The 13,519-nt window shown below is 45.6% G+C and overlaps 1 protein-coding gene across 3 annotated transcripts in view; it reads right to left on the bottom strand.

The window, feature by feature from the left end:
• Nucleotides 1-12,529, bottom strand: part of GNA13 (G protein subunit alpha 13) — a 36,032-nt gene extending 23,503 nt beyond the window's left edge. Inside the window, exons 1-3 of one of the 3 annotated variants that reach the window (XM_065897236.1) lie at nucleotides 12,346-12,529; nucleotides 12,247-12,270; nucleotides 9,648-9,874 (exon numbers count right to left, since the gene is read on the bottom strand). In XM_065897236.1, coding sequence (XP_065753308.1) covers nucleotides 9,648-9,874; nucleotides 12,247-12,270; nucleotides 12,346-12,529 — 435 coding nt within the window. Of the gene's footprint in view, nucleotides 1-9,647; nucleotides 9,875-12,246 lie in introns of all 3 variants that reach the window. The other 2 variants (XM_065897235.1, XM_065897237.1) reach the window with 2 other exon arrangements.
• Nucleotides 12,530-13,519: the final 990 nt, after the last annotated feature.

Here is a 13,519-nt window from a genome sequence, read left to right as displayed (position 1 = left end):
TCATTTGTACTGCAATATTTAACTCAGTAGGCTAAATCACATCACTCTTTTAAACATATTTCAACTAGGATATACGGTATTTGCAGCTTTGTGAATATGAAGCATTTAATTATTTAGGTTTTTAAAAAAATCACTAAAAATGAATTTAAGAGACCATCGGACATTTGAACAGCAGACAAGTTTACCTGTCTGAAGCACAGGTGTGTGTGCACCCTCTCAGCTGTGAGGCCTCGCGGAGCCAAGCTGGCCAGGAAACCCCTTGTGAGCAAGTCGCTAGCGACCTGGAGAAGCTAGAGCCACTGCTCACTGCCAGCGGCTTCCGTGAGTGTTTCTTTTACTTAATATCAATAAATGGAAACCACCACACTACACAGCGTGAAGCCTAAATGCAAGTCACATGATATAGGAGGACAGACTCTCTATACATTTCTATTGAGGAAGTTCATTCTATCTAACAGGAAAATAATTTTTAAAAGATTACCCAGGGATCAAAAAATGGTAACCAGGATATTGAAAAGGAAAGCGAAAGTCTCTCACCCCCAAGACAGTACTCATTATCCCAGCACTTCTTGTTTAACCTCTCTAGAAGGGAGAAGAGAAATGTCCTATTAACAGGCTAAATGTAGCTGCACTGGTTGGAAGAACCCAAAGACACTGGGTTATTTTGGGGGACGGGGGTGACAATACAAGAGTTTTGTTTGCTGGCTAACATTGTTTTTAAATGGCAAAATTAAAATTTCGGGGCTTCCCTGGTGGCGCAGTGGTTGAGAGTCCGCCTGCCAATGCAGGGGACACGGGTTCGTGCCCCGGTCCGGAAAGATCCCACATGCCGCGGAGCAGCTGGGCCCGTGAGCCATGGCCGCTGAGCCTGCGCGTCTGGAGCCTGTGCTCCGCGAGGGGAGAGGCCACAGCAGTGAGAGGCCCACGTACCACAAAAAAAAAAAAGAAATTAAAATTTCATTTTCTTTAGGGGAGCAAAATTAAAATTTGTTTATTTTGCTCCATTATTCTTTTAGGCTAATGAAAGTTGGTTTTTTTTTTTTTTAACAAAGTGGTCAGTAGCTCTAAAATCTCACAAAAAGTAACATGAAATCTTAAAAAAAAAAAGATTCAGTATTTTATGAATATAAGGAATTTTTTAGGTTGGAAAAGAAGTCCAAATACCCTCCTCAACGTTGAGTCCACACAACACCTCTGCCAGGCCACAGGCACAGGAAACGGCAAAAAGGGAAAGAGGATACATGTGTGCAGGGGGAAGGGCGCCAGAAACAACCGAGCAGGGAGAGGGAAAGACAGAAAGCGGCACATTTGGCGAGAGTCACAGAGCACCTGCGCCCATGCTGCGGTGACCTCACGACGCCGCTGGCAGGAAGACAACTTTGGCTAATTCAGACCACACATCTGAAGCGTCTCAGGAGCACGTTCTCCACATTAAATACTTCTGGCTAGAAATCTCACGGTGCAAATGGGAAAGATCAGTACTGGTGAGTTTTATCATACATCTATACACTGCCTTATTTTCAAAGCATTTTAATTATCATTATTACATTTGATTCCTTAGAATTGTGTTTTAAAAATCATTTACAACTATATACAAGGACTAACCATAAAGATATAGACCTGTCATTTATAAAATGTTTTTTGTTTAAAATAAATACATAAGCAAAGGGCTTTCCGAACGGACATTGCTATAGCTGTCAGGAAGACAGATTAAGCAACATTTTTTAAAAGTTTGCATATCTGTCAAGGAAATGGAAACTATACAGTCAATACAGTGAAAGGTAAGGTAAAATTAGCTAATCTGGGTCAGTATGGTAATTTATGTACGAGAAAAACAGTCAAAATAAAATAAGTAGAGAGAAGACTTTCAAACGGACGTCGCGCTGGGTGGGATGCTTGGGGTTAATGTTTCTAATGTTAAAAGCTGAGAACATATCATCCCCATTTTCACAAAATGTTAAAAAGGTACTATGAAGAAATGAAGAGTCACATCATGAATTTTTGATCTGGAAACAAAGCACAGTGACGCTGGAAAGGAAACAAGAACTGACGTAGCAATGAAAACCTCAAACCTCTCCCTGGTGCTGCCTTCATCAGAGATACCAAATGGTCTAATGAGACTGTAAGTCATATTCTGCACTGTTTACAAGTCAGGATTTTTATACGTGAAATCAAGTTCACAGAGTTAATCAAATCAAAGTTTACAGCACTCTTAACTCGTAGGAAACTACTTATGGCTTGTGGATATGGCATATACTAGGGCTGTTAATGGTTAACGATAAGAAAATGATTAATGTGTGCCAGGCACTGTGTCAAAGGCTTTACGTGAATTACCTCATGTAATCCCTACGACGACTAACAAAGGTAGTTGAATCATCCCCATTCCACAGTCGCAGAAAGAGAAAGAGAGCCTGGGGGACTCGCTCAGTCTCACACAGTGAGAGGCAGAACCGACATGAGTTCCGTCCGGCCACCTAGTTCGCACAGCACAGCAGAAAACCACATCACATTTTAAGGTCCCCACGTTAAAACCATTTGTAATAATATTTTACAATATGGAAAATAAATGAATAGATTTGAACATGGTTATTTTCTAATTTGTTTGGAAGATACAAAGTAAAGTTCCATGTAGCAAAACCAAGTATACAAGTCTTATGACTTAGACCAAAAACCAAAATAAATCAGAGAAGGGTAATTCTACTAGAGTATTCTGCTTCTATTGTAGACTAGTTGTGTATGAAAAAGTTCACCCACTGCAGTGATTTAAAAATCTTTTTTATTCGTTTTGCCAAAAGAAGAGAGATTAAATTTGAAAGATTAAGACAAACAACTACCATCGCTGAAAGAGACTGGTAAATGTAGCCAAGGCCACTAAAGTCCAGTTTCCTTGATCCGTATCAGCTCATTCTAATAATGCTCTGCTAATGTGGATGTAACAAAATCTCTTAAAAAAAGGCATCTCGTAAAAAAATAAAATGTTCACAACAAAGACTGAAGTGAATTGTATCATACAGCTAGAAAAAAACCAAAATACTTTCAAAAAAGGAAATAAAAATCACTGCTAATTTCCAGAAATAGGTACTTTCTAACTGGAACAAAAACTTGCAACAAACTACAATCTGGAATGCTCATAAGCAGAATGAAATATGTGACAACTACATGAGAAACACTGCAAAGGAATTCATAAGAATAACGAAGACCGCTCTGATTATCTCCTCCAAACCAAGAACAAATCTGGGCAACTGTATACCAGATACGTGCCCATTTCAAAACGTCACTTTCCTACAAAAAATATATGGCTGCTTTTCAGATAACTGGTTGCCATTAAACTTCTATGCTTCAGGGTACGTGAAAAACCATGTTGACTGATGAAACATCAGTTGAGGGTCACTAGCAGTTAGTTTTCAAGGAGGTGAACATTCAAACAGCCTTCACCCTAATGCAAGGTGGTTAGGATAAACCGTACCTCTCTAACTTAGTAAATTTACCATTACATTTAAGATTATTACCATTACCATTGTAACTATAATCTGAGTTCATAAAGTAAAAAAGGAATGGCACAAGGAAACTATGGAAAGTTCGGAATATTAAAAACAACTGTGTGCGTACCGGTGCAGTGCTATGTATCTGTAAGAAAACCTTACATATATTTAAAATAACATGCTGGAACTTAACTAGGGGAGTGTTAACTATCAGTGCAGGGTGTTGCTCAGAAGAGGAAAGAGCCCTGGAGGGCTTGCAAAATGGGGCTCTGTGCACGGGCAGTCAGCAGGCTGAGGCTCCAGGGTCTATCCTGTCATCGCTGACTACCTCTGTGAGCTGAAGGAACCTCTCTGTCTCTGAATTTTCTAATCTGTGAAATGAGGACAACAGCCCACATTCCCTTTGTTTTCTTCTACTTAAGGATTAAATGATAGTGTATGTGGTAGAAATAATTAATGTACTCTGAAAAGTACAAAGCAATTTTTGTAAAACATAAGGTATTAAAAAGTGATGTAATTAATTATCAGCACTTGAGGTAATTTTCTGGAGAGAGAAGCTGGCACCTGTCTGGGGTTAACATGACAAGATACGGCAGACTGGATGCGCTGCTGCTTATCTGTGACAGACGAACAGGGACTGTGCAACGCACCAAGTCCTTGGGCCGTTATGCTTTTCTTAAAAGCAAGCTCCCAAGTCTCTCTCCTGAGTTAGGTCCACACTCTAGTAAAGAAGAGCAATAAAAGGTAATATAAAAAGCAGCACAAGGAGGTCCCTGGTGGCGCAGTGGTTGGGAGTCCCCCTGCCAATGCAGGGGACACAGGTTCGAGCCCTGGTCTGGGAAGATCCCACATGCCACAGAGCAACTAAGCCTGTGCGCCACAACTACTGAGCCTGCGCTCTACAGTCCACGAGCCACACCTACTAAAGCCCACGTGCCTAGAGCCTGTGCTCCGCAACAAGAGAAGCCACCGTAGTCGGAAGCCTGTGCACAGCAACGAAGAGCAGCCCCCGCTCGCCGCAACTAGAGAAAGCCCGTGCGCAGCAACGAAGACCTGATGCAGCCATAAATAAATTAATTAATTAATTAAAAAAAAAAGCAGCACAGTATTTTAGAATCCCTCTTCAGCACCCAGGGTTCGGACATCCCACAGCTGGTCAAGTTTCTACCAAAAATAAAATCATGTAAACGTGAACACACCAACTCGATATAACAAATCAAGAGATCTACTTAGGTGTGCATGTGTATGTGTTACACACGTGCACACACACAAAATCTCACCGAGTTATAGTAAAACTATAAGCACAGGCCAAAGCAACCTCTTTGTCCTCAATGTAAACAGTAGTACAGCTCTGGGTTCCCAAGGCTTGGATAACACAAAACCATTGTGACACTGGATCAAGTTTACCAAAACCAAATTCTATAGACCTAAATGTAAAAAACTCTACAATTCCTAATGTAACATATAATCCTTGTTATATAGGCTGAATATTTCATCCTAAGCCTAGAATCAGGAGGTTTTTAGCAACTTGAAGTCAAAGTCCTTCTTTGATTTTATTCATAAAGAAAATGGACAAAACCCTTCTCCAACAGAAAACTGAAAATAGTTTACAACTGAAAGTAGTGATTCACCCTTTAAAGCAAATCCTATCTAGCGTTAAAGAACAAACAAATGCCTCTAACTCTACAGTATTTCAAATCCATACTGCAGTGCAAACAAAGAAGCGAATCCCTCGGCCCAAAGGGAAGTTCCTATTCTACTGAGCGCTCGGCTCCTTTTTGCAGGCCGCTGCGTGAGGCTAAATAGGTACTTTGTTACACAGACTGAGGGAAGAGCTGCTTAATGAAAAAACTAGCTCATCAGCTTGGAGAAGTGTAACTATCCTCAAGCACAAACTGTACTACTTGAGTAAGAAAAATTAAGTCTAACCCAAGGTACCACGATAACAAAGAAAATGGTTTCAGTGGCAGGAATTGCAAAGAAAAGCCCGGTCATCACAGGAAGCTGTATTAACGCCGACACCGTTACAGTATGTACAGACGCAGCAGTGCTCCTCCCAGAGTCACACACCTTCTTGTCCTGTGTAACCAGGTCTATGCCTTCTGCTTACATTCCTGAATAAGTAACTGTGTTACACAGTCCAGAACGATCTAACTGGCAGTGACTCCTGCTACATGTCCCCAGTTGCATCGCTTCCCAGCCATCTCTTTAGTCCTCTAAGTTAGCAAATTCCCTAGTTACAGTCACGTGAGTTTTTCTAAAGAGAGGGTATCTCCTCAGTACAGGGGCAGGCTATGGTGAATGTACAGCCAAGGCAGAGCATTACAGACATTTAATTGAGACCTAGAAGAGACCACTTCTTAGGATATACTGTCCTCAGTGTGCTAGCTTATACGAACGAGAAAGGCACCATAAGCTGTAACAACAACTTGAGTCTTTAGACTTTTCTTTTTCCACAGTAAGCTATTTAGCTTACCCACAATGAGACTAACCAGAAAAGGAAATGTTTGCCTTTGGGAACTAGGGAAAGAAAACATTCATGTTTGCACCCAAAGTTATTCCTAACAAACGAACAGCCTGCTAAAAACTAAAAACCAAAGCTGTGATATCACTACCCTACCCTCGTCCCCAAAACTGATTAAAGGGCTGTCATTCATCTTAAGCAAAAAAGCCGTAGGGAGGCTTAAAAACTGCCCCCATTTTTTTGCATTTGAATTTGCATTAATAAATTTAATAATCAAGGGTTAGTTGAAACCAAAAAGGCTAATTTTTCTTATTTTATCTGCTAACTCCTCTCATTTCCCCCATGACTACTTTTTCTATCCAAGATTCAAGAATATACTACATTGTTAAACATAACAAAAAAGAAAAATTGATTCTGTAATACAAGAACTTCCCATCTCCTGGAAAATTAACAAACTAGCATACAGAAACACTCATGTTTCCCAGGAAAAAAATGAGGACTGTTTCTTTTTTTCTAGAAGAATATTGTAATTCAGATCGTCTAAAAAAAATGAGGAAATGAAATGTGTCAGGCCCTATGTTAATGAGAGAAATAGACCAAAAAAAGGCAGACCAAAGGAGATTCTGCTTTAGAGGGAGATGAAAACACAAACCAAAGAGCTGGAACACCAGGTGAGGCACCAGATGGGGGTCGAAACGCAGGCAGGCAGGCAGGCAGGCAGGCTAAGGAAAGGCATCCCCGTCCAGCGCGAGGCCCAGGGAAGGCTCCCCGCAAGAGAGGTCGGGCACGGTGGCCCCGGAGCAAACCCACCCCACGGCCTACGGCCTGCCACAGATACAAACCACGGGGCTCCTCCCAGGCTCCCCAGGCAAGGAAGGGAGTTGAGGAAACTGTTCTGTTCTGGTTAAGCAATGATTCCAGCTGAATCTGCTGCAAGGGGCCCATGGACCACATGCAGTCACATTAAAATCTGGTTGGCGCTGTTCTAAGTGAAGGGGGAGACCTAGTAACCAGCTACGGGCCTGAAGAACTCTGGCAGAGGGACTCTGTGAAGACGGCCACGGATGCAGAAGCCCAGGGCACGTGGGATTTGAGAGGTCGTAGGGTATGTGATGTGGTCTAATGACAGTGGAATCCTACTAGGCAAGCCAGTTAGAGTCCGGACTCACACGGAGAGGTTGCACTCTGTTCCAGAAGCTGTGGAGAACAAGCAGAGCTTTCTGAGCAGACCTGGCCGTGTCTGGACAAGATCACCTGGGAGTCCAAGCAGGAGGTACCAGGACATGGAAAGGTGGAAAGGAGGGACTGATGCAAGAGACTTTTGGGGGCAGAAAAGACAGGACTCGGGGCTTTGTGTGTGTGGGCGGGAGAAGGAACCAAAGAGGACCCCGAGGAAAAGTTGAAGTAGGCAAAAGTGCCTCCCCAGGGTCAACAGCACGCCGAGCACCACGCAGCATCCTGAAGTCTGAGAGCCACTGATCCAGCGCACTCACTGAGCACCTACCACCTGTGTCAGGTATACCATTAACAATGCCGAGGAGACACACGGGAAAAAATCCCTGTCCTCCAGGAGTTAAAACTAGATCTCTCCCTGCTCCTCTTTCCCTGTGTCTCTACCTTTCATCAGAAAAGAAGTATTTCTGGAACTCGTCTCTCCTTGCCTGTGAGGCCTTCTCTGCTCTGAAAGCATCAGCTGGCTCAAGTCAAGAACCTGGAGGTCCTCGGCCTGAGTGGTTTTACCCATTCGTTCTTAATGGCGAATAAATCCTCAGGAATGCCTTCTCCACAGCGATGGCCATGAGACTGTAAGATGTGAACGTTCAAATTCAATAAGTGTCACTGAGGTCCAACTTCAATTAAATGGACTTATGGAACTTTCCCACAGAGAACTTTACAGCACAGCCGTTTGTTTCTTCACTGAATCAATATGTAGTGTGTGCTATTACAGATGGATGCTTTTTCCCTGACCTGGAAGGACGAATAACATCCTGAGAAAATTCATAGTGAAAAGTGTGGTTTGTTGAGAAAATGAATTTAGAAGAGAATAAGCAGCACTTAAAAACAGGACGGAGGGGCTTCCCTGGTGGCGCAGTGGTTGAGAGTCCACCTGCCGATGCAGGGGACACGGGTTCGTGCCCCGGTCCGGGAGGATCCCACATGCCGCGGAGCAGCTGGGCCCGTGAGCCATGGCCGCTGAGCCTGCACGTCCGGAGCCTGTGCTCCGCAACGGGAGAGGCCACAGCAGTGAGAGGCCCGCGTACCGCAAAAAAAAAAACCCAAAAAAAGCAGGAGGGAGGGTAAAGGGAGATGAGAAGGGGTGTGTGGAAGACAAAAATTAACCCCAAGTCTGAGAATTGGATGGAGGTCACTTGTCAAGTTAATTCATAATTTTCAACATATAATGCTGCCAGCTACTCAGTTTTAACAATTATGTGAGATTGCCCTTGTCTCTCATTAATGGATAAATTAACAGACAACATACACACACTAAAGAAGAGAACTATACCAGACAACACATAATCAAGTGCTAGGCTGTATGTTACACACCAGGGCCATAATTCAGAGAAAGTAAAGATTCAGGTCTCAGTTTTATCAAGAGCCAACGTGAACACTTTTCTAGAACTTTTCATTGCCAAGACTGCTGCTGAGTACAAACTGTAACAGCAAGGACTGCTGGCTGCACATCATTTTGCAGCCACACCCAGAAATGAGAATCGCTTTAATGCCAGTGACATCATCAAACAACGTTCTAAGCAGTTTTACTTTTAACTGTCACTTTATTTTGATCACATTACAGTAAAACACTTCAGATCTGAACTCCCTCCAAACTGCATACAGTCTAGATGGCTATCATTCCTGGGACCTTTCCGGTCTTTGGCAAATAAAACCCCGAATACAATCAAAGCATTCACAATTAAATTACAAAACACTTGATTAAAAAAATCTATTTCAATCATTATTTTTGTATCTTTAACCTAGATCAGATCCTTTTCCACTTTCTCTTCAATGTCGTATAATAGCTACAAAGTCTTACGGGAGTCTCGTTTAAGACAAAGTAGATATAATAAATATAAAATAAATTCTAGGTGCTTCCCATGTGAAACAGAGGTATAAAAAATAACAGATTATTTTTGTTTTTTAAGAAAGAACATTTTGTAAAACGTGCTTAGAAGCCTTAAAAAAACACAGCATGCAAATATACAAGAAGCATGACTGTTAAACATTATTAAGGACTTTAACCTCTTTACAGATTAAATTAATCTGAATCATGAAATAAATACCTCTAAAGACTAAAGATAAAGAGCACATCTGAACAATCAGGTTACTGAACTCTTAATCCAAGAGTAAAAGGTCAGTTTTTAGAAAGATCAGTATTGTTGCTGGAATTGAGAGATTACTTCTAAAAGGAGAAAAAAATTAATAATTTGAAAGTGCCTGAGAAAATCATTATGATCTTACTTTCAAAAAGGAAAAATGACCAACTAATTATAACAACTTCACCAAACCTATGGGGTTTACCTTACTTTTATCTTGCTCAGTTTAAAAAGTTCATCTATAGAGCAATCCAAGTTTCTGAGGCTAAAATTCTGGATAGATACATTATATTGTGGAAGTCAGTGAAAAAGGTGTGTTAGAATCAGATGTTAATAAATGCCGTTAAAATAAAATCACAACATTAAAAAAAAAACCAAATCTCTTACCAACTGAAATTCTCGACGCCGGTCATAGGCATTCTGTATACCACTGTCTGCCCATAATGCTCTTATAGCAGGAAGATACTGTAAAAAAACTCGAGTTTCCACGATTCCCTGGGCCGTCAAGGGGGTCCGTGTATCAAACGCCATCAGCTTGTCTCCATTGAGGTGGTTTGAGGTATCCCCCCAAGGAATGTGAAGCTTCTCTCGAGCATCTACCAGCACCCTCATACCTTTGTTTAAAAAAAAAAAAAAAAAGTGTGATGGGAGTCATTAGATATTCTCAGAGATTTGATTCTAGTATTATTTCCTTAAACTTCTTAAGTACTCCAGGCCTGGTGCCTCCAAAACTGGAGACCAACGTCAAGACAAACAGGAGTAACTTCTCAGAGTGTAAAAAAAAAAAAAACTAACAGCTGTTCACAATCATAAAATTAGAGCCTTGAAAAGCAAATACAATTAACACAAGTGCTCCTCCTGAAGGACTTTAACACGTTCTAATTTATAAAATAACTCCTGGGTAGAAGGCCGTCACAAGAGAACCAAAACTAGCAAAGGAAAAAGAAATCACGCTGCATAGCCAGAGGTCCAGGCCCCGAAGAAAGATCTGCAGGCAAGATTTTACGAGTCTCTCAAAGAGACGTCTATTTATGAGACGTCAAGAACCAAACTTATCACCCTGTGATCTGCTTGGTCCCTGAGCACCCTGCTTAACCCTGAGTCTTCCAGGATCACATTCAAAGCTCAGAAACTTCTCCCATCTCAAGCTTCAAATCAGTGTAACGCAGAGAGTGGAGTCAGACCTCCCTAGAAGGAGGAAGACCAACTGCAAAAAAGACGTAGAAGCTGAGATTTCAACTCACAGAGATTAAATCAAACCCATTATTTCTAACACTAGACTGTTACCTTTAGTCCCTCTTAACAATCACAGGACTATTAGGTCATCTGTTTGGTTAACTGAAAAACCGTTTTGCTGTCAATTTTCTGATCACGCCAACTCAAAAAATGCAGATGGCTAGTGACTGCATCTCATCATCAAAGCTCGAAGTAGGTCACACGTAGGAGCCCGTGCACATGAAGAACCAGGTGTTTACCTGGCTGACTATCAGTTAACATGCTGGCTCTATGCATTGACAGAATCCCTTCCGTTCAGCTGCATCGTTCAGCTGCATGGGGATACAAAGGTACCTTCGGTTAAGGACTGGCTAGGCAGTCTTCGGCCTTGAAAGAGACCTTAATTAGTTTGGTTCTAAACTTGAAGACAGGATAAATACAACCACTTTTTACAGCTTAACTTCAGAGGTACTAGGGCTGGCTGTGGTCTGTGAGCTCCTGGCCTAGTGCCCTTCCCCCCCCCCCCAAGCAGTTTTCCTCTACTCAATCCCGGGAGAAAAAAAGTGTCACCAAAGAGTGACTTAGGTACTTCCTGAACAACAACAAAAAAACCCTTAAAAAAAAACGATGCTTGGAAAGGCCTGAAATCTATAACCAGCTCCTATATAACTGCTACCCAGATGCAATAGAGAACCCTCATGCACCTGAAGTACCAGGCTCTGTATCTCAACTCTGCCAAAATGCCTTTTATATAAAGTACAAAATAGGTGCTAGTAAGAAAAATGAGTGCTAATTATCGCTCCAATGACAAAAATAAAATCCCCTCTTATGTAATTCTTTGAAAGCCCAGAACTAAAATTCTTGTGTGTTTTTCACCTGAGAACAAAGCTCACTCTCAATTTTAAAAATACCCACGAACAGCAGCAGAGCCTATGGTCTAAGCCAACACTAATTCATTGACTCAACCTGTACAGGCTCCGCATCACATTTAGGCTGAAGACTCTTTGTATCAACACACGATTTCATTTAAGTAGTAGAAACAAGTGTGGTACCCCCTCCCTCCCGCCCCCAATTATTAAGCAAAAGAAGAGTGGAACGTGCTGCATGGTGATTACAGGCAAACATCCTGCCCGACCGTGACACTGGGGCGAAAAACCACCGCTAACTTTTTTAGGCTGACTGTATGGTGTACTCTTTCCTGATAGCAGCACAGTAAATAGGACACCCTCAAGTTTCATATCCTTGCCCCAAAGAGCCCAAGAGCTGTCACACTTCGCCCTTGACCAGGGTCTCGGGCACAAGTTTCCGGACTGCGGCGGTTCCAGAACTCCCCGGCTCAGGAGTTGGGAGCAGCCCCGACCCCATGTGACTCGGGTCACCCACCAACCGGGGTGGCGAGGCTGGGCGGGCAGCGCCCCGGCGTGGGGTGAGGATGGACGGTCTGGGTTTGGCTCGTCCGGAGGGAGGACAGGAGAGGTCACCCCACGCTCCGGAGCACCCGGCTCGCCTCACTTCCCTCTCGCAGGGGGCGAGGCCAGCGGCGGGGTTGGGGGTGGGGGACCCGCCGCGCCCCCTGGCCGGGCGGCAAGGCGGGGAACGGGTCGCCCCCGGGCATCCTCTCCCCCGGGCCGCGCCCCCTTCCCGCCCGCCGGGCCCGGTCCTTCGCCAGGGACCGAGCGAACGAGGGCGGTGCCCGGCCCCGCGCCGCGGCCCGAGGCCAGGCCCAGCGACCCACCGGCCCCCGGCCCCCCGGGCCCGGGATCCCCGGCACCTTTGATCACGTTGCTGTAGATGGTGGGGCGGAACTCCTCGCGCGCGCGCTGGTCGAAGTCCTGCCCGTGGATGATGCGCATCTGCTTGAGGAAGGTGGACTTGCCGCTCTCGCCCGCGCCCAGCAGCAGGATCTTCACGAGCCGCTTCACGTAGGTCTTCTCCCGCGACAGGCATTTGTCGATCTCCTTGGACTTGCGCTGCTGCTCGGCCTCGCCGCTCGTCAGCACGCAGCCCGGGAAGCACACGGACAGCACGGACCGCGACGGCAGGAAGTCCGCCATCTTGCCGCCGCCGCCGCCTCGGCGGGCCCCTCCGGCTCCTCCGCCTCCTCCGCGGGCGGCGGGCGGCTCCGGCTCGGCGGCTCGAGGGCGCGGAGCGCTGCGGCGGCCCGAGCGCGCTGGGGGAGGGAGGGAGCCAGCGGACTGACTCGCAGGGCGGGCCGGGCAGGGCGGGCCAGGCTGGCCGGGGAGGGAGGGAAGGAGGGCGGGCCCGGGAGGGGCGGTGGCCCCGGGGCGTGCGCGCGCCCGCAGCCTCCCGGGGGCGCGCGCGCACGCCGCGGCCGCTCCCCCGACTCGCGCCCCGGGCCGGAGACTCACGTTCTCTCGCGAGCCCGCGACCGCCGCCGGGCGCGCGCGGGGAGGTGTCGGCTGGGCGGAGTCTTGTGGTCACGTGACGTCCATCGGGGCCGGGCGCCTCCGCCCGGGGCAGGCACCTGGGGAGCCGGACTTTCGGTTGCCCTTGAATTGGCTGCACCCACTTAGGTGCAGAAGGGCTACTTCCGATGGCCCGGGCGGCCGGAGACCAGGTCGCGGGCGCTGCCCTTTGGGCTCCCCAGCCGTTTCCGCCGTTCTTACTCCTGGTTACTCCCCGACGCCGGCTGTCACCTAATTTCGAAGTCTTTGGTTCGAAGTTATACAAACAGCGAGCGCGAGCTTGGGAAGTTTTTGGTGCATTTTCTTAAAGTGGGTTCCTTGACATCCTGCTTTCCCAAGCCCAGAACTGTGACCAGACGTCATCCATCCTCCTCCAGTCCCACCCGCAGCTCCCTTTGTCATTCTCAGACCTTGCCGTTCCTCTGAGATGTGCCAGGAGCGATTGTTGATGTTTCGTTGATGTGGGTTTCCACCCGAGCTGCCGCGCTGAAATCTGGACAGTAGCTGCCGGAGGGTGAGGTCATGGTGAAAATCCCCCTTGACCGGACACTGTGATACAGGCTCTTCCCTAGAAGGAAGCAGATAAGCAAACAGACCGAGGACAAGAGCCGGCAAATT

This window comes from Phocoena phocoena, chromosome 19 (assembly GCF_963924675.1).
Source record: "Phocoena phocoena chromosome 19, mPhoPho1.1, whole genome shotgun sequence".
NCBI classification, from domain to species: Eukaryota; Metazoa; Chordata; class Mammalia; order Artiodactyla; family Phocoenidae; genus Phocoena; species Phocoena phocoena.
Note: the sequence above shows the minus strand (reverse complement) of the source record. Positions and strands in the feature narration are given on the sequence as shown.